The following is a 23420-nucleotide window of genomic DNA, read 5'->3' on the forward strand; positions in this document are numbered from 1 at the left end:
GCCCTCATCTGACTTCCGCGGGCACCAGGTAAGCACGTGGTGAGCATACGTGTGGACAAAACACTCGTACACATAACATAAACTTTGAAAGAGTTTGAATAAGTCCTGGAAAGTAAACTTCCAGGCGTAGCACAAGGACAAGGCGGTGTTCGTTGTTACTGTCTTTCGGTCCGGGAAGCTCTCGGTTTGACTTGCTATCTCTTTCGGCTTCACGTCCAGTCTCGTCATCCCGTCCGCGACATCCGGTCCTTCCAGGGTATCCAGGCTTGTCCCCGCCTCGCGTCCCACGCTGCAGCGCCGGGGCGGCTCACACCTGGGGAGGGGGGCGGGGAGTGGGGAGGGTGACTCACCGCGGGGCGGGGCCCGGGGGCAGCAAGGCCGCAGGTGGCTCCCCGCCCCGCCGCGCGCCCAGAGCGCTCAGTCCCTCGGCCGCTGCGCAGCGCGTCTGTCCGTCCCCGGAGCCGCTCCGTGCCGCAGCCCCCGCGAGTCCCCGCCGCTCCGCGCGCAGCATGGCGCCCCCCCAGGCCCGAGCCTTCGGGCTCCTGCTCGCGGTGGTCACGGCGACGCTGGCCGCGGCTCAGCAAGGTAATTGTGAGGCGGGGAGCTGCAGCGGAGGTGTGGGGGTCCTGTCGGGCCGGGGATGGGGAGGGGACCTCCGGGTGGCCCCGACACCCGACGGCGCGGGCCCGACCTACGCTCGGAGGAGGCAGAGCTGCGGGGTACCAGGTGGGGACATGGGACCTGGGGTCAGGATGACGGAGCGGCCACCGGTGGCCCGGGGTCTAGCGGCTCCAACTTGGGGTTCCAGGTCCCAAAGCGCGGGCCTTTGTCGCTGCGACCCGCCGATTCTCCCTCCTTCCTCCCGTACCTGCGGCGGTGCCCGGATGTGGGCCCCGGGAGGGGACAGGTAGCTCCCCAGAGGCCGCTATGCACCTGCGCGTCGGAGGCGGGCCTGCTGGGACTTACCTGCCGGAGGTGTGTTTTTCCTTTTCTAAGAACCATGACTAATGTTTATTGTAGGAAGGATAGATATAAACTGTAAGGATCTTTTTAAAAATCCAAAATCTTTCCACTCTTAAGAATTCCCTCGTTAAAAATTGTGCATATTCGTGGTTTCGGAATACAAGTAGATTTATATCGTGATCCAGCATTCATAAAGGAAGTTTTCCACTTCCTTTTGTCTTTTATTTTGTGTGTGTGTGTGTGTGCGTGTATGCGCGCATGGAGTCAGACAACTTGGGAGCCAGTTCCTTCCACCACGTCGGTCCTAGGGCCCAAATTCAGTTGGTCATGGGCCTTTATCTCCTGAGCTTCCGCGTTGCCCTCGCTTTCTTTATTCCTTATGAACTGTACTTAAACTGTGAGTGGACGTTCTGTAGAGAGAAGGACATGGCGTTTGATCCTAGTTGTTCTTACTATAGAGCTGACCGTGACTTATGATTTATTTCTAAAATGGTGTCTGGAAACGGAGACAATTGAACAAAGCGCGCTGGAAAGAATTCTTCCTTTGGTTTCTTCCTAGTTTTTAAATTAAATATAGTTTAGCTTTGTTTCCTGAAAAGGCTTTCGTTCTCTACCAACAGAGGTGGCCTATATTCACTAATTACACTTTAAGTAACACAGTTTGATCAATTTATATTTTTCTAACTTCAATCTGGGACTAAATTGTAGATTGAGGACTGGACTGTAGAGTACTGGCTTGGCAGACCCTGGGCTTGATCCCTAACACCCCACAAGCCAGGTGTGTGTGTACCTGTAACCCCCTAGCACTTGAGAAGGGGGAACAGGAGGGTCAGCAAGTTCAAGGTCATCTTTAGCCTGGCAAGGTGATGGGGTCTAGCCTGGGCTATAGGAGACCCTGTTTAATAAAGAAAAAGATTGAATAGAAACCTATTGGGCCCCAAGGCAGGCTTTCCTTAAGAAAACTGGGTAAGAGAGAAATAAGAGGGGAGGGTCCATAGATCTCAGACTTGGAACTGAAAAGTTAAAGGAACGACCCGGGTGTAAGGAAAGGAAGCTTGGCGGTGGTGGTGCACGCCTTTAATCCCCAGCACTCAGGAGGCAGAGGCAGGCGGATCTCTGTGAGTTTGAGACCAGCCTGGTCTACAAGAGCTAGTTCCAGGACAGGCTCCAAAACCACAGAGAAACCCTGTCTCGAAAAACCAAAAAAAAAAAAAAAAAAAAAAAAAGGAAAGGACGTTTCAGTCCTAAACCCAGCACTTGGGAAGCTGAGGAGGCCAGAGGGCAGTAGTGAGCCTGGGCGGTAGAATTAGACTCTTCCAGAACGGGAGGGTATTGCTGAAAGAGGAAGGAAAAAAAATTTTTTTTTTTTTTAGACGACAGAGCCATTAAAATGACTCAGTGAGTAAAGTTACTCCTGAGTTAAATCCCCAGGACCCACAGGTAGAAGGGGAGAACAGACTCCCCACGTCAGCCTGACTTCCACATTGAACTGTGGCGTGTGTGTGTATGTGTGTGTGTGTGTGCGTGTGTGTGCGCACACAAAATATATAGCTAAATGCATAAAGCAAATAGGTAAACGTTAGCTTTAAAAAAAAAACAAAAGCCTTGGATTGCAAAGGCAAAGCTGATAAGATCTTTAGAGCGCTGTATTTAAAGCTTTGTTTATGGCTTATGGCTGGGCCAGTGGTAAAGGCAAGCCTAGCAAGGGTTGAAGAAGGCCAGCCAGGACTGCATAGTCAGGAACAAATGACCAGCTGTAGTGGTACATGGGTGTGATGTGATCCCAGTCCTTAGGAGGCTGAAGCAGGATGCTTGTGAACTTGAGGCTAGCCTGGGTTTCCTAAGCAAGACTCTGCCTCAGAAATAAAATAATTAAAAAATAAAAAGAAATCCAACAACAACAAACTTGTCCATGGGTAGTAACCTCTCTTCCTAGCACTCAGGAGTCCGAGGGTATTATAGTTTGGGGACAGTGAATGAAGGTGCGTGGATCAGCCTGCAGACCAGACTTGGATCCCCAGAACCCTAGAGTTCTTCTCTAGAAGTTTATCCTTTGACCTCTGTAATATACCACAGGATGCCCCTGTTCCAAAGTTAATAATTGTAATACATTTAAAGGAGAGAATCTTGGGTTTGACCTGGGCTATCTCAACAAAAATGAAATACAGGCCAAGGGTGTAGTTCATTGGGAGGGGTTAAGTTAGTATGAATGGGGCCCCGGGCTTTATCCTCCGTACCGCCCCAAATTATTCCTCCCTTGGGGCTCCTCCCAGTCTGGGGAGTTCTTGGTCATATTTCCTTAATATATTTTTGTTTGTTTGTTTGTTTCTCAAGACAGGCTTTCTCTGTGTAGCCCAGGCTGCCCTGGAATTTGCTCTGTAGACCATGCTGACCTCGAACTCAAAGAGATCTGCCTGCCTCTGCCTCCCAAGTACTGGAATTAAAGGCGTGCAAGCCCCCCCTTAATAAACCTTAATTCATGCTGCTCCCCCCAAAAAACCCAACATACAGAAAAAGTGGAAGTGGGAATACGCAGGTTAGACGTTCTAGCGGCACAGACTGGGAAGCGTAGACACGCAAGCACTAAGAGTTTAACTGTCGTCTCCACCACGTGGGCTTAGAGGTTGATCTTGGCTCATCAGGCTTGGTGGCAGGCACTGTTAACAGAGAGCCATCTCCTCACCACCCCCAGGCCAGCCTCTTCCTCCTCCTCTTGTCCGTTTGCTTGTTTGGAGATGGGGTTTCTCTGTGTAGCCCTGGCTGTCCTGAAACTTGTTCTGTAGACCAGGTTGGCCTCAAACTCAGAGATCCTCCTGCCTCTGCCTCCCGAGTGCTGAACTGAAGGTGTGCTCACACCTGGCCCAGACCCACTTCCTAGAGCCATGATTGATTGACTGAATGAGTTGAGGGCTGTAGCTACATTTTAAACTAAATTTTTACATTTTCTAGAATGTGTCTGTGACAACTACAAGCTGGGGACAGGCTGCGTTTTGAATGAAAGAGGGGAATGCCAGTGTAAGTCCCTTGGCACATCGAATACTGTCCTGTGCTCCACATGTGAGTAAAAGATTCTTATTGCCTGGACATTTAATCTTGATAATACTTTCTAAATTGAGGCACCTTAAAGTTTTTTGTTTTGTTTTGTTTTTAAACATTTATTTATTATGTATACAGTGTTCTGCCTGCATATGTCCCTGCAGGCCAGAAGAGGGCACCAGGTCTCATTACAGGTGGTTGAGCCATCATGTGTTTGCTGGGAATTGAACTCAGGACCTCTAGAAGAGCACTCATGTGCTTTTCACTGCTAAGCTTTCTCTCCAGCCCTTGAGTTGAGTTTTACTGGCTCTGATCCAGCTGTGTTATTTTGTAGAAATTATCCAACTCACGGTTCTTATTTCCAGCAAGTAAATTTGAGTGTGGGAAAGTGGAAGGGATCGTGAAGTAATCTTTGGCCTGGGATTATGACATTAAATTAAAATGTTTTCCCCATGTGCATACGAAATCGTAGTTACTTTTCAGTTCAATGTTGTTACGTTTTCTTTTCAGTGGCATCCAAATGTTTGGTGATGAAGGCGGAAATGGCTCACAGCAAGTCTGGGAGGAGGCTGAAACCTGAGGGGGCGATCCAGAACAACGACGGCATCTACGATCCCGACTGTGACGAGCAGGGGCTTTTTAAAGCCAAGCAGTGCAATGGCACCTCCACGTGCTGGTGCGTGAACACTGCAGGGGTCCGGAGAACCGACAAAGACACGGAAATAACGTGTTCCGAGCGAGTGAGGACCTAGTGAGTGTTCCTTCTTGTTGCTGTTTTCATGCTGTTCACATTTGCTTGCTTAAATCTAGGTTTGAATATGAAATAAGATTGTGTGGTTTGGAATTTTAAAAAAAAGCTAGGAAAAGCTGGCATGGTCACAAACACCTGTAAGCCCTGCGCTCTGGAGGTGGGGCAGGAGAATGAAGAATTCAGGGCTAGCCTTGTCTACACAGTGAGTTTGCGGCTAATCTGGGCGAGCTGAGATCCTCTCTAAAACATAACAAGAAAGGGGGAAAGGGTATCAAGGGATAAGTGTGACTATCCTGTCCCATTCCTCCTAAAACTGGTGCCACCAGTTTTGAGTTGAGTTTTATTGGCCCTAATCCAATTGTGCTAATTTTATTGGCGCTAGACCAACCGTGTTATTTTGTGGAAATCACCTGGTGCCTGAAGCTTATCTTGGGCAGTAATTAAGTGTGAGAAAATGGAAGGACGCATGAAATAATCTTTGGAGTGATGTGACTTTAAGGTTTTCCCTAATGCACATGAAACGGCAGCTGTCTTCAGTCTGACGTTGTTTCCAGAACCGGTTTATGAATTCCCTCTGTATAGGTGGCTCTAGGTTTATGAATTCCCTCTGTATAGGTGGCTCTAGGTTTATGAATTCCCTCTGTATAGGTGGCTCTAGGTTTATGAATTCCCTCTGTATAGGTGGCTCTAGGTTCATGAATTCCCTCTGTATAGGTGGCTCTAGGTTTTACAGAGATGGTAACGTACTGATGCCGTTTGCCATTCAACCTCTGTCCCGCATTTTGAAGTTGAATTAGTGTTAAGTGAATATAAATGACTTAAACTGTATTTACTCATTTATTGTGTTTTAAAAATGAGCTGTTTGGGCGGGAGACAGAAGTGGTAGAAAAGCTGGAGGTCAACCCCTAGCGTGGTGAGGGGATAGGAGAGAGGCCAATGAAAACAAACGGAACCCACTCAAGCTTGCTTAAGCAAAAAAGATTACTGGAAGGGACAAGCAACTGGAAAGGCAGCAGGCCCAAAGTCTGCACTTTGTCTCTTCCGACTTCTGAAACCTTGTGTTCAATTGTTTCTCTCTGTCTGTTTCTGTGCTCTCTCTTTCTCTCCTCCCCATCCCCCACCACCCTCCTTCATCTCTTTCTGATATGGTTTCATGTTAGAATCTTGGCTTGCCTCGAATCTGGATCATTTCTTGCCTCTGCCTCCACAGTGCCGGCTGGCACCACCATGCCCATCCGTTTTGTCTTTTCTCTGGAACAGGGCCAGCATGGCCAGCTTAGCCTTGACTTCAGTTGACCTCACATCTAGTCATTGTCACCAGCAGGTCAATATTAGAAAAGGTGTTACTTGCTGGATGGTGGTGGCACACACCTTTAATCCCCCCATTTGTGAGGCAGAGGCAGGCAGATCTCTGTGAGCTCGAGGCCAGCCTGGTCCACAGAGCGAGTTCCAGGACAGGCCTCAAAGCTACAGAGAAAGAAACCGTATCTTGAAACCAGCCTTCCCTCGCCCCTGCACCCCCCCCCCCCCCCAAAGAAAAGAAAAGAAAGGGTGGTTCCTTCTGGGTGTGTTTTCTGTAAAGAGTGTGTGAAGTATATTTACCACACTTTATTTGTTCTGTTAGCTTTAATTCTATTTTGGGATTTAAATATTTGCCTCTTTGGAAAACAGCATAAAAGACTGTCAACCATTTTGTCTTACAGCTGGATCATCATTGAACTAAAACACAAAGAAAGAGAAAACCCTTATAACCTTCAGAGTCTGAAGACGTAAGTACTTACATATACACGAGTGTATTTATGCACCTGGGCGGTAATTACATACATAGTGCATATGATGCCCCTTGACAGAAAACCACGTAAGTGACATTGTGTCTTTCTCAGTACTCATATCAGGAAATCATGATGTCCTTTGTTCTTTTACAAGCCGTGTCTGCCAGATTTCTCCATTGTGAAGTTCAGACTGACACTCAGCAAGCAGCTCTAGCAACGGCTGGTGCTGGCGCAAACCACTTACCACTATGATAGTTGGAAAATGATATTAAAATTATACAGCCTAGCCACTGTTGCTCACCTTTCATCCCAGAGGCAGGGACAATCAGTTTAAAGCCAGCCTGGTCTATATAGCAAGTTCCAGGTCAGCCAGGAATACACAGTGAGATCATCTCTTTTTTTTTTTTTTTAAATATTTTTATGGTTTATTTAACTTTTATTTTATGTGCATTGGTATGAAGTGTTAGATCTTCTGGAACTGGATCTTTAGACAGTTGTGAGCTGCCATGTGGGTGCTGGGAATTGAACCCAGGTCCTCTGGAAGAGCAGTCAGTGCTCTTAACCACTGAGCCATCTCTCCAGCCCCGTGAGATCATCTCTTAAAAAAAATAATAGTAATAATAACAGTCCTTTGATGTGGGATGTCCTTCTGTATATGTGTTGCTAATATTGTTGAGGAATAAAGCTATTTGGGCCAACGGCTTAGCAGAGTAAAGCCAGGAGAGAAAACTGAACAGAGATGTATAGAGAGAGTAGGCAGAGTCAGGGAGACACCATGTAGCTGCCCAAGAAGCAAGAGGTAACAAACTGCAAGTCTTGTGGTAAAATACAACAGAGTAGACATGGGTTAATTTAAGGTGTAAGAGCTAGTTAGAAATATGTATGAACCATTGGCCAAACAGTGTTGGAATTAATGTGTGATTATTCCGGTATGGGCGGCCAAGAAACCAAAGCAAAGTCTCCCTTTACAGTTCTTGTCTATCTGCCTAAAAAGTAGAGGTTCTATTATGTGTTACAATTTCTTTTCCCCAAAGAAACTTTTAAATTATTTGCAGTGCACTTCAGGATACGTTCTCATCTCGATACAAACTGCATCCAACATTTATCAAGAATATTCTGGTAAGTTTGTTTGGTTGGTTTTGTTTCTTGGTTAATAAGTTAGCTTTAGCAGCAAGTTGGTAGGTATGGGTATAAACAGCAGCCACGGATCCCCCCTCCCAACAGCCTTTTGCTATCCTGGAAATCAGAGATCCTCCTGCCTGTGCCTCTGAGTGCTGTTGAAGGCGTGCGCCACCCCCTGAGACAGCCAGTGATTTTCAGTGGTAGCTAAATGGATTTTAGCAACAGTTTAAATCCTGGGCACTTAATATGGAACCCAAGTTGCCTTCCTTCCATAGACTTTGATCTTCCTAAAGGTCCTGAGTTCAATTCCCAGCAACCACATGATGGCTCACAACCATCTGGAATGAGGTCTGGTGCCCTCTTCTGGCCTGCAGACACACACACAGACAGAATATTGTATACATAATAAATAAATGAATATAAAAAAAAAATCCTTGATTACATAGACTTTGAAAGCCTCAACTGCCCCTGAGAACCTGTACTGTCTCAACTATGCCTGACGTATACTGTCCTTATCCCGGAGGGCCTCTCTGTGACTGACTGCCTCAGCACATACTGCCATGGACTGTCCTTACCCAGTGTCTTGCTTTCCTGTTGCTCTGATAAAATGTCCTGAACAAAGCAAGTTAGGGAGAAAAGGTTTATTTTACATGTGTGCATGTTTTGCCTGTATGTGTGTATGTATGTGTACCACGTGCGCCATGTGTTTGCCCAGTATCCCAGGAGTTCAGAAAAGGAGGTGGTGTTATACAGATGGTTAGTAGCTAGGAAGAACAACAAGTGCTATTAGCTGCTGAGCCATGTCTCCAGCCCCCAAAGAGTTTATTTCAGCGGGGAAGTCAGTGCAGGAGGAACGTAAGCAGCCAGCCCTGTCCACAGTCAAGAGCAGAGAGAATGAATACATACACGCCTTGACCACCTCTTTCCCTTTCTTTTCATTCAGTCCAGGCTGCAGCCCATGCCATGATGCAGCCCACGGTCAGTGTGGGCTACACCACCTCAGTTGACATAATGAAGATAATCCCCACAGACTAGCCTACAGTCAACCCGATCTAGACAGTCCCTCATTGAGATGGTCTTCTCAAGTGCCTCAATGTTTGTTCTAGTTGACAATGACAGCTAACCACCCTACCAGTTAGCCCTTTCCTTAACTCTTAAAAAAAAATGTTTGTGGGCTGGAGAGATGGCTCAGAGATTGAGAGAGCATTGCCTGTTCTTCCAAACGTCCTGAGTTCAATTCCCAGCAACCACATGGTGGCTCACAACCATCTGTAATGAGGTCTGGTGCCCTCTTTTGGCCTGCAGGCATACACACAGACAGAATATTGTATACATAGTAAATAAATATATTTTTTTAAATTGTTTGTATTGCTATTTTAGTCTCTTAAGATAGATTGGAACACCTCTCAAAGATTTTTTTTAAATTTCCAGTGATACATTTAATTATTCACCAATGAAAAGAGCTCCTGTGGGAATAGATTATGGAAGATCAAATTCTAAATATTCTGACTGTTGACCAAAATTTTCATATATTTTAATTATATTAATTTATATTTTTTTACTCCTCCCAGTATGAGAATAATGTTATCACTATCGATCTGATGCAAAACTCTTCTCAGAAAACTCAAGATGATGTGGACATAGCTGATGTGGCTTACTATTTTGAAAAAGATGTAAGTATAAACTATGTTTATGACTGATTGTTGCTGCTTTTTAATATTTATTATTTTTTTATTATACATACAGTGTTCTGTCTGCATGTGTGCCTGCAGGCCAGAAGAGGGCACCAGATCTCTTTACAGATGGTTGTGAGTCACACCATGTGGTTGCTGGGAATTGAACTCAGGATCTCTGGAAGAGCAGCCAGTGCTCTTAATCGCTGAGCCATCTCTCCAGTATTTGTTTGTTTGTTTTGAGACAGGCCTCTCTCTATAGCCCTGGGTGTCCTGAAACTAAAGGTATATATAGACTAGGCTATCCTTTGTAGTCACAGAGATCTGCTGGCCTCTGCCTCCCGAGTGTTGGGGTTAAAGACATACACACCATGTCTGGTGTTTGTTCCTTTTTGAGACAGGCTCTCATACAGTCCAGGCTGCTGAGCTCTGTGTAGCTGGCTTTGGACTCTTTATCCTCCTGCTTCCGTGTCCTAAGTACTGGGCCCTATTAAAGAATAAAGAGAAGTAGCCATTCGTGAAAGGAGGTGATGTGAAATTTGCTTTCCAGAAATGAGCTTTGCAAGGCGAGGGGCCATGCAGTCATGGGGCTGTGACTGGGCTATGAGGTGGGAGTGTTAGGAGGGACAGGGCATGATTCCGGAATCCACTTTGTAGAAACGTTTGGTGTTAGGTGGGGCTGGAGAGATGGCTTGGCAGTTAGGAGCATGCACTGCTCTCCAGAGGACCTGCGTTTGATCCCCAGCAAGCATATCAGGCAGCTGTCAACTGAAACTAAATTAAAAATAAAAATAAACCTAAAGCAAATGTAAAATAAAAGAATAGAGATCTACCCTGGATGGCATGGCATGGGGAGCAGGCCGACTCAAGAGCCAGAGAGAACCCTTTTATAACTCTCCTAGGGACTGGGGAGTCCAGTCTGGGAGGGTGGCATCTGAGTGGTTTGTTAGGAACAGCAGTGATACGGAAGATGTCAGTCACCGGTTTAAAAACATTTATGTAAAAGCCAGAGGTGACAGTGCACACTATATCCTGGCACTTAGGATCCTAGCACTCTGGAGGTTGAGGCAGAAGGACTAAGGTCAAGGCCAACTATTTATAAGCATATGTTTTTATTTATTGTGGGTTTTCTTATTGTTCCTTTTAGTGTGTGTGAGACAGAATCTTACAGCAGCCCGGGTTGACCTAGAATTCATGGCAGAGGGTAGACCTCCTGCTTCAGCCTCCCAAGACAAATGAAGGACATAATACCGTAGTGGGAGTCATTACAGTCAGATGTTTCTTTGAGGTTTACTTTAGAATGGGTGGGCCTGGGAGGTGAAGCCACAGAAGAAGGAACGTTGTTGCTATGGGTGGGACCAGGCTTCGTTTGCACTTTAGTGCATGACACTCCTGCAGCAAAGAAATAAGTGCTTCAACATTTCACTGGCTCCGGGGTCTCCTCAACTGGAAAGCTTCTTAGCGGTTTTCCTCTGGCACATAACTGGCATGTGATCATTGGTGCCCACGGCTGCTTCTTGTAAACATTTTCCATTGTTTCCTCTGTTGTAGGTGAAAGGGGAATCCTTGTTCCAATCTTCTAAGAAAATGGACCTGAGAGTCAATGGAGAACAGCTTGATCTGGACCCTGGCCAGACCCAGATTTACTATGTTGATGAGAAGGCCCCCGAGTTTTCAATGCAGGGTCTCACGGCCGGCATCATCGCTGTCATTGTGGTGGTGGCGTTAGCAATCATCGCGGGGGTGGTTGTGCTGGTGAGTACAGAACCAGTCAGGGCTCGCTGAAGGGTTGTTCTTACGGGTGAGCGCCAAGGACTACAGCCATGTCTGCTGGGCAGCGCCATTCACGCCTTTAATCCCAGCACTAGGGAGGAGAGACAGGCGGATCTCTGTGATCTACAGAGATCTACAGCCTGGTCTATAGAGCGAGTTCTAGGACAGGCAGAACAGAGAAACCCTGTCTCGGAAAACCAAAAAAGGAAAAAAAAAACTATCCACGTTTGAAAATGTTAGTGAAGGACTGTACTGCATCTCTGGTTCTTTTTTTACACAATAGCCAGTTTCTATAGTCAGAAAGGGTTACTCATAAGAATAAACCACCTCATGGCCTGGTTCCAGGGCCTTCAAGCAGCAGGTAGCCTTGAGTCCTCTGCAAGGAATTGGGCGCTCCTGCCAGAACACAGTAGAGAACTCCCAAATGTTCAGAGCCGGTCAACACAACACTTGATTTTGGTTTTGGTGGTGTTGGAGCGCTGAGCTCAGGCTGCAAGTATTCCGGGCTATCACTATACCACTGAGCTATGCCTGACCCCAAAACAACACAAAAATCAAGAGTAGTACATGTAGCAGTGATTCTAAATAAATAGCAAATCTGCACTGGGTACGTGGCCATAATCCCAGCATTGGGAGGTGGAAGCAGGAGTATTAGGGGTCCAAAGAAGGAGCTCTATCCCAGGGCTTTAAGGGTGTTTGGCATCAATATATCAGAATTCAGAAATCAATCTGAGTGGGGTATGATGACATAGTTGTGTGTTACAAGCTCTTGAGAAGCTGAGGCAGGAGGACCAAGACTTTAAGGCCAGGGCCTGGAGAGATGATGGATCAGTGGTTAAGAACACTTGTTCTTGAAGACGACCTGGATTTAGTTCCCAGAACCCAAGTTCACAACCATCTGTAACTCATTTTCAAAGGATCTGACTGATGCCTTCTGGCCTTTGTAGGTACCAGGTACTAAAGGTACTAGGTACCACGCACACAAGTACATAGAATAAAATAAGTAAAAATCCCAGGTGGGGGAGAGCATTAAGGCCAGCCACAGTTGCATAGCAAGATCTTATCTTAAAAATCTCTACTGCCTCTGGGCAGTGGTAGAGCACACCTTTAATTCCAGCACTTGGGAGGCAGAGGCAGGTGGATCTCTGTGAGTTTGAGGCTAGCCTGCTCTACAAATAAGTTTCAGGACAGCCAGGTGTGTTACACAGAGAACCCCTGTCTCGAAGCTCCACTGCCCCCAGATAAAGAAAAAGAGGGGGCTGGAGAGATGACTCCATGCTTAAGAGCACTCACTGGCTATGAGAGATCGTCCTGAGTTCGCGGTGACTCACAGTCATTCGCAATGAGATCTGGCTCTCTCTTCTAGCCTGCAGGCAAACATGCAGGCAGAAGACTGCATACATAATAAATAAATAAATAAATCTTTTTTTTTTTCTAAGAAAAAGCAAGATTTGAAGGTGAATGACATTTTGATTTTAATTTTTTTTTTTTTTTTTTTTTTTTTTTGGTTTTTCGAGACAGGGTTTCTCTGTGGCTTTGGAGCCTGTCCTGGCACTAGCTCTTGTAGACCAGGCTGGTCTCGAACTCACAGAGATCCGCCTGCCTCTGCCTCCCAAGTGCTGGGATTAAAGGCGTGCGCCACCACCGCCCGGCGACATTTTGATTTTAGTTCAGTATTGTTACCACACTTGTTCCCATCTGATAAAAAGAAACATTGAATTTCTCTTTTACCCTCTGGGGGCTGCCTATGTTACCCACATGTATGGACAGGCATGTGAGGGCATGGGAACATGAAAAGAGTTGGGCAATGCACTTCTGTTCAAACGTGAATTCCAGATGAATTACCGGATAGAATGGAAAAGATAACATTAAATTAGTAGAAGGAATGTTGATATTTTGCAGTAAAAGAAACCATGTAATGCAAGAAACTTAAAATCCATAAAAGGATATACTAATACTTATTTGAGAATTAGATTTTAGGGCCTCATATGGTAGGCAAGTGCTTTACCACTGAGCTCTCTCAGCACCTCCAGTTGTCTTTTTTCCTTTTCTGTCGACGGGACAAAACACACGACCAAGGCAACTCACAAAATGAAGAGTATATTGGGTGCTCCTGCTCAGAGTTCCAGAGACCATCAGGTGGGGAGCGTGGCGGCAGGCAGGCAGGCAAACAGGTAGGCGTAGCTGAGAACTTACGTCTGCTCCACAATCACAAGGCAGAGAGACGGTGTGGACACACCTAATCCTTCCCAGCCAGCCAGCTCCACCAACTTTGGACCACACATTCAAGCATGAGCCTCTAGGAGCTGTCCTCATTCAAACCTCGCATCCGCCTTTTCTTTTTCAAACTCTAGCCCTGGTCAGCCTCAAACTCTAATCTTAAGCCTCAGCCTTCCAAGAGCTGGAATTACAGGTATGAGTCATAACACACCTAGCTTTTTCTTTGTGTATTTTTATTTCAGGGTTTGTTTGTTTTCTAGCAGTGCAAACAGATTTAACAAAAAGGGTTCCAGGGGGAGAAATACCTTTATTTATGTGTTTGCTTATTTATGTTATTTTTTTATATGTATGTGTGTGGTATGCTTGGGTGTATGTGTTCACATGTGTGGTGTGACATTTGTGTGCAAATGCCTATGCCCTGGTGTGTGAGTGCATATGGAGGCCCAGATTAATGCTGGGAATCTAGGTTGGCGTTGAATTCCTAGGTTTGGTTGATCATCCCACTTTCCTGGGACTGTAGGAATGTTCCTCTATGCTCAACTAAAATTAAATATTTTAACATCTTGGGCTGGGCTTAGTGGCTCATGCCTAAAGTCCTGATCCTCAGGAGGCTGAGGTAGGAGGATTTGAGAGTGAAGTTGGTTTAGGCATCTACCAAAAGGAAAAAAAAAATCACATTTTCCAGGACAGGCTCCAAAGCCACAGAGAAACCCTGTCTAGAAAAAACCAAGAAAAAAAAATCACATTTTCATGGTAAAGATATTGAAAAGTAAAAAAGTAGAAATAGCTGGCCATGGTGGCACTCTGGAGACCGAGGCAGGTGGATCTCTGAACGCCAGGACAGTCAGAGCTACACAAGAAACCCTGTCTCGAAAAATCCACAACAAAAATAGAAATAAGCCAGGAAAATATTTATGACACATAAAATAAAATGGATATATGCTTAACAAGTAAAGAATTCTTACAAGTTGATGAGGAAACCTACAAAAATGGCAACCGGGCTGGCAGTGGTAGAGCATTCGTGCTCAGGCCTGGGGACAGTTTAATCCTGATCTCACAAGGTGGCCAATGAGAACTGACTCCTGAGGGTTGTTCTTGTGCCTCCACACACAGAATGGAAATAAATGCAACAAAGCTAGACATGGTGGCATATACCTATTCCAGCAAGGGGGCTGAGGCAGGAGAATTATGAAGTCAAGGTTCTAGGCTATGTCTTAGAGCCTTGTCTTAAAACAACAACCTCCTCCCTTTCATTAAAAATTGGTAATAGTTAGGGATAGTTTAAAGACGAGGAACTCAGTTGGCAAATAAACACACAGAACAGACAGAAATGGAAACCAAAGTAGAAGTTCAATAAAGAAGCTTCACTGAGCGTGGTAGCACACACTTTCAGTCTCAGCGCTCGCTCGAGGAGGCATCAGAGTTTGAGGTCATCCTGGTCTCCATAGTGAGTTCTAGGCCAGCCAGGGCTACATAATGAGACCCTGTTTCAGAAGAACCAAGCAGCCAACCAAAAACCAAGAAGCACATTCAGGGTTATATATTATGTTATCTGTAACAATCTAGAAGCAACCTGAGCTTATTATCTGGAGAATGGTTAGGTAAATGCATACATGAGACATTTTATATGCGCTCAGTTAAAAGCTTTTGCTCCAGAAGGGTACTTATGTTATTGATATAGCTCTTCAAAGAATTGGTTCTGAGCCGGGCGATGGTGGCGCACGCCTTTAATCCCAGCACTCGGGAGGCAAAGGCAGGCGGATCTCTGTGAGTTCGAGACCAGCCTGGTCTATAGAGCTAGTTCCAGGACAGGCTCCAAAGCCACAGAGAAACCCTGTCTCGAAAAACAAAAACAGGGCTGGAGAGATGGCTCAGTGGTTAAGAGCATTGCCTGCTCTTCCAAAGGTTCTGAGTTCAATTCCCAGCCACCACATGGTGGCTCACAACCATCTGTAATGAGGTCTGGTGCCCTCTTCTGGCCTGCAGACATACACACAGACAGAATATTGTACACATAATAAATAAATAAATATTTAAAAAAAGAAAAACAAAAACAAAAAACAAAAAAAAAGAATTGGTTCTGTATGATCAGTTTTTAGACACCCTGCCCCAAACTTGTACACATGTGTTTATATGGGTTCAAAGCACAGAAGTTCATTTTGGCCACTTCTGTCTGAGTAGTAGTTTCTAAAGCACTAAATGTTTTTCTTTCAGATCATTACTACGAGGAAGAAATCAGCAAAATATGAGAAGGCTGAGGTAAGCGGAGAACGGGATGTGCTGAATGTCTGTCTTGCAGTAGTCACCACCTCTTCCTAATACTTTAAAAAAAAATGGACGGTGGTGTCCCACACTTTTAATCCTAGTATTTGGGAGGCAGAGGCAAGTGGATGTCTGAGTTCGAGGCCAGCCTGGTCTACACAGCAAGTTCCCAGACAGCCAGGTCTAGGTCTACAGAGGGAAACCCTCGAGGGAGCGGGGTGATGAGCAGAACTTTTCTGAATGGAGAATTGGAAGTTACATTTTCTTGCATGCTCCTCCCTTTCTGTTGCAGATAAAGGAGATGGGTGAGATCCATAGAGAACTCAATGCCTAACTGCTCTGCTCTGAGACTGGAACTACCAGAAGGAGAACTGGCAAAAGAACTCAGACGTGGGACAAGACGAAGACCTTTAAAGGGTTACTGTCCTGTTAGTTAACACCACGTCTTTGTAATAGTGAAATTTATACTCACAAACACAAGCAGCTTGACATTGGCATTACCAATCTTGAAATTAGACAGATGTCTTATACATGCAGGCCAGTGTGGAGCTCAGAACTTAGCCTGCATAGTTAAAATAATTTATGCTTAATATTGAGCGTGTGTGTCACAGACATTCCACGGGAGAATATGATGACCAGTCTCATTTTCTGATTTAAGCTGCCTTTCTATATACCTGAGTCTTGTACATAATAAACTTTTTTTAATGAAATAAAACATTTTAAAACTGAGTTCTAAGTTTTGAGTCAAATTTCCTAGCATATGCATATATTAGATAATAAAATTTAAAATTCTCTGTGCTAAGTGGCACAAACCTCTAATTCTTGCTCTTGGGAGGTAGATCCTAGAGGATTAGGGTTTGCGGGGTATCCTTCGCTACATATCCAGTTAGGGACTGACTGGCCTTGGCTATCTGAGACCCTATCTGAAAGAAATAAAAATCAAAACATGAACTCTGATGATGTGTTGTGGCTCATGCCTAAATCTCAATACTTGGGAGACTAAGGCATGATTGTGGTTTTGAGGCCAGCTCAGGCTATGCAGACATACAGAGTTCCAGGCTACACAGTGAGACCCTGACCGTCAGTAACATTCCTAGAGCTGAGGTATCGGGTTCAGTGATGGTAGATGCTTAGCACGTGAGAGGCCCTGGGTTCGATCTGCTCTTGAATGTGTGCACACAGAAAATGAGCCAGGCTGCAGCAGTGATCACTGCTGACCACTCTGGTTACCATCACCGTGATGGACTTGAGCCAAATTGGACCTTTCCTTCTGTAAGATGTTTTGTTGGGTCTTTTTGTTATAGCAATGGGAAGGGTGACTAAGACTCGTGCTTTTCAGTGCTTCGGAGAAAAAGATCAGAATACTGCTACTTAGCATGTGAAAATGATAGAAAACATAAGCAAAGCTTTTTGGAACACGACTGCAGCGGTTCAGCAACAGCCACAGAGCCAGTGGTACCCGCTGAAGTACTGGGAGAAAGCTACAGGAAGTGTCCCACTTTGAAAGCCACAGGCAGCCTTCAGGCATGGTCCTGCTTTGATGCCAGCTCTGGGAAACAGAAACATGCATCCCTGAAAGTGTGAGGCCAGCCCGGCCGTGAGAGAGCTACCTTTCTCCATCGATCCTTTCTAAAATAATAATAATTAGTTAATTAATTAAATGGCATTCTATAAAATTGCACTAGCAGGTGTATTGGAGAAGCTGCTGGCTGTGAGAGCTAGAAAAGCCACACACCAGTAGGAGCTGGATGATGGACCTGCAGCAGGGCATCTGTCTGAACAAGGAACAACCCTTTTTCCCTTGCTGAGCCTCTCTAGTGCCCTCTGTTGACATAGCTCCATGTTTACCTGCACAAACCTGGCCAAAAGGGCGAATTTGGAATTGGTACATTATTTAACAATATGGCTCTTCCTGAGTTAATTCCCAGCAACCACATGCTGGCTCACAACCGTCTGTAACAAGATCTGGCGCCCTCTTGAGGAAGAGACCTGATCAGCTGTCCTCATCAACTTAGACCATGAAACCCAATAAGAACAGGTGTGGGCCATTTGCTCTTGGCTGGTTGGTTTTTCTTTGTTTTCTTTTTCTTTTGGTAAATATTTATTTATTTATTATGTATACAATATTTTGTCTGCATGTATGCCTGCTGTCCAGAAGAGGGCACCAGACCTCATTACAGATGGCTGTGAGCCACCATGTGGTTGCTGGGAATTGAACTCAGGACCTTTGGAAGAGCAGGCAATGGTCTTAACCTCTGAGCCATTTTTCCAGCCCGCTGGTTGGTTTTTCTTTCTGAGTAGCCCAGACTGTCCTCGAACTAACACCCCTGCCTCAGCCTCTAGAGTGCTGCACATTTAGGGTGCTCTTAACCCGCATCTGTAACCTCCCAGCCCCCAGTTGTTTGAGAAGGTGGTTTGAGAGTTTTCTCCTGCTCCATTCTTGGGTTCTCCATTCTTGGGTTCAGCTGAATGCCATTCATTCAAGTTTAGGAAAATCCTTATAAACCTAGCTGCTGCACAATGGAATTCCCCCCAGGCAGGTGGGAAATTGCCACACCCAAGGTGGAGTAAACAATGGCCCTATAGCTAACCACCAGGTGAGGCAGAGGGAGCACTGGAACAAACAGGATGTTTAGCTGGCTGGCCAGAAACTGTCCTCAAGATGAACCCCGGGAGCAGGGGTAGACCCATGGGCCCTACAGGCTGGGATTCAAGGTTAGCTTAGGCTATACCTATATATTGAGTCTGAGGCTAGCCAAGTTCTTCATTTTATATCTACTAACATCTATCAGAAATGGTAATAAGTCCCTGAACAAACAGCAACTTTAATCTCAATACACGGGAGGCAGAGACAGGCAGACTCTGTGAGTTCGAGGCCAGCCTGATCTACAGAGCAAGCTCCATGACAGGCTGCAAAGCTACACAGAGAAACCCTGTCCTAAAAAATTTTTTTTAAAAAAAGAAAAAAGAAGGAAAGAAGACTAGAAGACTAATTACTTGTAGGGAAACGGAGTAGGCCTTCCTGTGAAGGCATTTGGACTGAGGATTCATGGATGACCAGAAGCTTCCATAAGAAAGGCCAGGAGAGGACAGCTCTAGAGCTTGTCAAGTGGCAGGGGAAGCTAAGCTCATGGCCTCGGATGGGGGTTGGGGAAAGAGGCAAGCTTATTGTCAAGCTCCAGGAAATGTGGCTGGGGAGGGAGTCTGCAGTTAGATCATCTTCGCTTCTGTGTTTTCCAATGTATATGGAGCCTAGTAGTGCCTAAATTCAGCCGGCTGTCAGAAACACACTGGGAAAGGGTCAGGCGCGGCGGCTCATGCCTGTAATCCCACTGCTAGGACGGTGGAGGCAGAAGGATCAAAACTCTACCATCATTCTCAGCTATACACTGAGCTTGAGGTCATCCTTGTAAGGAGTCAGGCCATAGAGTTCAGCAGGTAGACCGTACCACCTGCAAAAACAAAAACAAAGACCTAATCCATCCAAGTCTGGAGTTCTGGGAAAATCTGTAAATGTACTAACCTTGCTTTTTGACTTCTGTAGTTCCACCTCTTCCTAACTGCTCTTGTTAACTGAAGCATGTCAAGCCAGGACACGGTTTTTGTGCTTAAAAGCACACCCTGAGAAAGGCTCAGCTACACTGGGATCCTGAACACCCAGTGTAGTCAACAGTTAGCTAATAAAGACTTTCTATTGGCTTAAACCCATGTCAAGTAGTCTTCTCTGGTGGCTACCCCATACCAGGAATTCAGGTTGTCAGGCTTGGTGCAAGAAACTTTACCCAGAGCTGTTTCAATGGCCCTCAGGAAGTTTGACAGTAACAGAACAAAGCAAGTTATAAATCAAAGCATTTTTCCAATGTATTGGTTAAACATCAAATAGGCAAGTTACAGCAGGGGGCGGCGGGCCTTAGATCTTCTCGGATGACAGTTTTAGTCTTGAGTCAGTAGAAACTAAGGGGTCTGTACATTTTACAAAGACTTTACCTGACAGTCATAAGGCTGTAAACACAGAGGTGGGCATTAAACAGTTCTCTAGGGGACCAAAATTAGTCCAGGATGATTAGGCTGGACCTGCAACAGTTCAGCCCTCTGCAATCACTTACGTCTTAGTCGGCTGATTAGCCCTGTAGAAGATTTATAACACTGCAGGGTTTCCCCCTCTATGCGATAATAATTTACAGTCTCACGGAGCTCAGACAGTGTAGCCACAGATGATACTGAGTTAAGGTTCTCATTTTGCATTTTAGTTCCTCCCACTCCCACCTCCTCAGAGCTGGGCTTTCCGGCATCGGTCACTACACTTGTTTCCAAAGTAGAATTTTTCCTTTAAATTAGAAAAAATTAAAAATTATTGCTTATGTAACACCCCCTCCTCCTGAGAATCTGGAGTGAGCTGCATTGCGTGCTGGGGACTGAACTCTGGGAGGCAACTGTAAGAGCGCTATGAAGTTGAGAAACTGCTCAGCCATCTCTCCAGTGCCCAAAAGTGTCATTTTGTTGTTGTTGTTGTTTGTTCTCAAGTCAGGGTTTTTCTGCGTAGATCAGGCTAGCTTCGAACTCAGAGATCCGCCTGCCTCTGCTTCCTGAGTTCTGGGATTAAGGGTTTGTGCCACCTCACCTGGCTTCCAAAGTGTCTTTTGAATCAATTAGTCAACGGGACGTATGAAGTGAGAAACTGAGTTAGTGGGAGGTTGTGGAGGATAACCCTGAAATATTATTTATTTATCCCCGAGATAGTGTTTCTTTTTTTTTCCCCATTTTTTTTATTGATAAAAGGAGGATAAAGAAAAGAAAAAAATAACAAATTTCCACCTCCTCCCACCAGCCTCCCATTTCCCTCCCCCTCCTCCCACTCTTCTCCCCTTCCTCCCACTCTTCTCTCCCTCCTCCCACCCCTCTCCCCTTCCCCCCACTCCTCTCCCCCTCCCTTTCCAGTCCAAAGAGCTGTCAGGGTTCCCTGCCCTGTGGTAAGTCCTAGGTCCTCCCCCCTCCATCCATATCTAGGAAGGTGAACATCCAAACTGGCTAGACTCCCACCAAGCCAGCACATTGCGTAGGATCAAAACTGCGTGCCAATGTCCTTGGCGTCTCATCAGCCCTCATTGTTCGCCATGTTCCGAGAGTCCAGTTTTATCCCATGCTTTTTCTGGTAACAGTCCAGCTGGCCTTGGTGAGCTCCCAGTAGATCATCTCCACTGTCTCAGTGGGTGGGTGCACTCCTCGTGGTCCCGACATCTTTGCTCATGTTCTCACTCTTTCTGCTCCTCATTGGGACCTTGGGAGCTCAGTCCAGTGCTCCAGTGTGGGTCTCTGTCTCTATCTCCATCCATCGCCAGATGCGAGTTCTAGGATGATATGCAATATATTCGTCAGTATTGCTCTAGGGTAGGGTCATTTCAGGTTCCCTATCCTCAGTTGCCCAGGGAACTAACTGGGGACCTCAGCTTGGGCACCTGGGAGCCCCTCTAGAGTCAAGTCTCCTGCCCCCCCTAAAGTGGGTCCCTTGACTAAGAATTGTGGTTCCGTGCTCCCCTATCCAACCTTCCTTTATCCCGCTCCTCCTGTTTCCCAAAGTCCCCCCTCCTTCCCTTCTACCTTTTCTCTCCCCATCTCCCCTAAGTGTTTCTTTTGTGTAACAACAGCTCTAGCTGTTTTTGAACTGGCTCTTTAGAACAGGCTGGTCTCGAACTCATAAAAATCTACCTGCCTCTGGATCCTGGGTGCTGAGATTAAAGCCGTGCGCCACTACTGCCTGGTCACCCTGAAATCTTAAGGTAGGCAGCTTGCGGAAAAAGGAAAAGTACTGTGTCTTGTTATACATTCAAGACTGGGTTGAGGAGAAAGAGTAGCTGTTCTTTGTTTACAAGTTCTTTGTGTTTCCCTACCACGTTTCCGACCACCCAAGTCCCCCACCCACCCGGGCACCTGCTGTGCAGACATGAAAGCACCGCTGCAGGAGGATGTTTAAGGATGCCGGTCCCCGGTCTAGCGAGCATGCGCAGGAGCTAGAGCCCGAGAGAACGCGGGAAGCTGAGGCCTCGTTCGCTTATGATTGGCTACCGCGGTAGAGTCCCACCTACCTGGCCCTGTGCTGCATGTTGATTGGACGAATTTCACCGGGGGGTGGGGTGTCCGCCGTGGCCTTGCGGCGTGGGAGGGGAGGCGGGAATCGACCCAGCGGGCGCAGGGTCGCGCAGTCTCGGCTGGAGTTGTGTGCAGCGGTTCGGAAATGGCGGTGCAGCCAAAGGAGACGCTGCAGTTGGAGGGCGCGGCGGAGGTGGGCTTCGTGCGCTACTTCGAGGGCATGCCGGAGAAGCCGAGCACCACGGTGCGCCTCTTCGACCGCGGCGACTTCTACACGGCGCACGGCGAGGACGCGCTGCTGGCGGCCCGCGAGGTGTTCAAGACCCAGGGCGTGATCAAGTACATGGGTCCGGCAGGTGAGGGAGGGTAGCGGCGGCGACTCACCGGCTCGGGGCGGGAGCGCGGCGGGCACCTTTGCAGCGCCGAGACCTGGGGCCGGAAACCTGCGCGCATCCTGCAACCGGCGGGACAACAGCGGCGCTGCTCCCCCAGCGCGCGCGAGGTGGCTCCCGGGGCCTCTTGTTTACCTGTGTTGTTCCAGCCCATCCTCCCATAGCGGGTGGCAAACTTGGCTAGGCCCGGTCGAGCACACGATCAAAACACCGCCTGGTCCAGGCTGCCCTCGAACTCCCGACTCCTCGTGTTTCAGCCTCCAGAGTTGATAGGATTAAAGTCGTGTCCCTCCATGCTTAGCTTTTAATCTTTTACCACAGTCAGCGGCCTAGGATGGAGGAGTGGTGGGCTTTTTGGGAGATTCCTTTTCATTACCCTCATTTTGCCAACATAAGTTACTATTTTTTTTTTTATCGTCCCGCTTGAGACCATGCGAAGGACCATTGCTGAAGGGTTGTATTGCTAAGTGGTCAGTACCGGGGCGGGGCGGGGCGGGGCGGGGCGGGGATCTGTCTTGGAGCTGAACTGCCCCTATTTCAGTTGCAGCTCCCGCACACTACCACCGTTTGCTGTGTGCTGTTGGGCCTGTTGGAAAGCAACATCGCTCATTGTTTTCTTTCACCTGGCTCTGCCCCCTAGCATCCGTCTGTCTCTAAAATGTTGCAGACCTCATTTGCAGGCTAGGTAGATAATCTATCTACCCCCGCCCCCCATTGCTTTTTCTTTCAGTTGTAATGAAAGAGCGTTCTAGGACACTTTGGAATTGTGAGTTCTAATTCTTAAGCTGTCACTTGCAAACGACTTGACAGATAAAAGATAGCCTTCTACTTCTACCTGCCCAGCGCTGGGTGTGTAGTCTGGGGTCACCACACCCGGTTGTATTTGTTTTTTAGACAGCTGTTCCGTTCCTTACCTTGAGTTAAAGAGTGACACACGCCCTCCCCCACGCACAGGCAATCTTGTGTCCATTAGTTTCTGCCACAGTCTTCCTAGCCCTTGCCACTAGTTTATTCTGTCTAAATATGTTTATTCTGGGATGTAACATGGAAATGAAGTTATATCTTGTCTTTTTTTTCCCCCAAGGCTCTTCTGTGTTGTCAGTATTTCATTCCTTTTAGTGGCTAAATAATTGTGTGGATTTCCCACGTTTTATTTAGCTCTTTGTTCATGGGAATTTGTTTCATTTTGGCTTTTGTGAGACGCGGTCTCGCTATTTAGTCTTGGCTGGCCTGGAACCCAGTTGGTTTCTCAGGTTGTCTGTGAACTTCACACTGCCTCTGCTTCCCGGAGCACTGGGACTAAAGGCATCCACCACCACACTCAACTGTGCAAGCTTCTGGAACTTTTACTTTCATTTGCATGTGTACC

The 23420-nt window shown here is 46.6% G+C and overlaps 2 protein-coding genes across 2 annotated transcripts in view; both read left to right on the top strand.

Annotated features, from left to right (window-relative positions):
* The first annotated feature begins 395 nt into the window (after positions 1-395).
* Positions 396-16301, top strand: Epcam (epithelial cell adhesion molecule). Its single transcript, XM_075955519.1, has 9 exons — positions 396-585; positions 3913-4020; positions 4510-4750; positions 6454-6519; positions 7578-7641; positions 9216-9317; positions 10869-11072; positions 15525-15569; positions 15865-16301. The coding sequence occupies exons 1-9, from the start codon at positions 510-512 to the stop codon at positions 15904-15906; spliced, it is 948 nt and encodes a 315-aa protein (XP_075811634.1). The 5' UTR covers positions 396-509; the 3' UTR covers positions 15907-16301.
* Positions 16302-21731: 5430 nt separating this feature from the next.
* Msh2 (mutS homolog 2) overlaps positions 21732-23420 on the top strand; it is a 57191-nt gene continuing 55502 nt past the window's right edge. The window contains exon 1 of the mRNA XM_075955100.1: positions 21732-22015. Coding sequence (XP_075811215.1) covers positions 21805-22015 — 211 coding nt within the window. The 5' untranslated portion in view covers positions 21732-21804. The remainder of the gene's footprint in view (positions 22016-23420) is intronic.

Source organism: Microtus pennsylvanicus, chromosome 21 (genome assembly GCF_037038515.1).
Source record: "Microtus pennsylvanicus isolate mMicPen1 chromosome 21, mMicPen1.hap1, whole genome shotgun sequence".
In the NCBI taxonomy this organism is placed as follows: Eukaryota; Metazoa; Chordata; class Mammalia; order Rodentia; family Cricetidae; genus Microtus; species Microtus pennsylvanicus.

Excerpts from the sequence above, each read along its gene's own strand:
- Epcam (XM_075955519.1), top strand. The coding sequence starts at position 510 with ATGGCGCCCCCCCAGGCCCGAGCCTTCGGGCTCCTGCTCGCGGTGGTC. Across the intron at positions 4,021-4,509 it reads TACTGTCCTGTGCTCCACAT|TGGCATCCAAATGTTTGGTG; the intron begins GTGAGTAAAAGA and ends TTTTCTTTTCAG. Across the intron at positions 6,520-7,577 it reads AACCTTCAGAGTCTGAAGAC|TGCACTTCAGGATACGTTCT; the intron begins GTAAGTACTTAC and ends AATTATTTGCAG.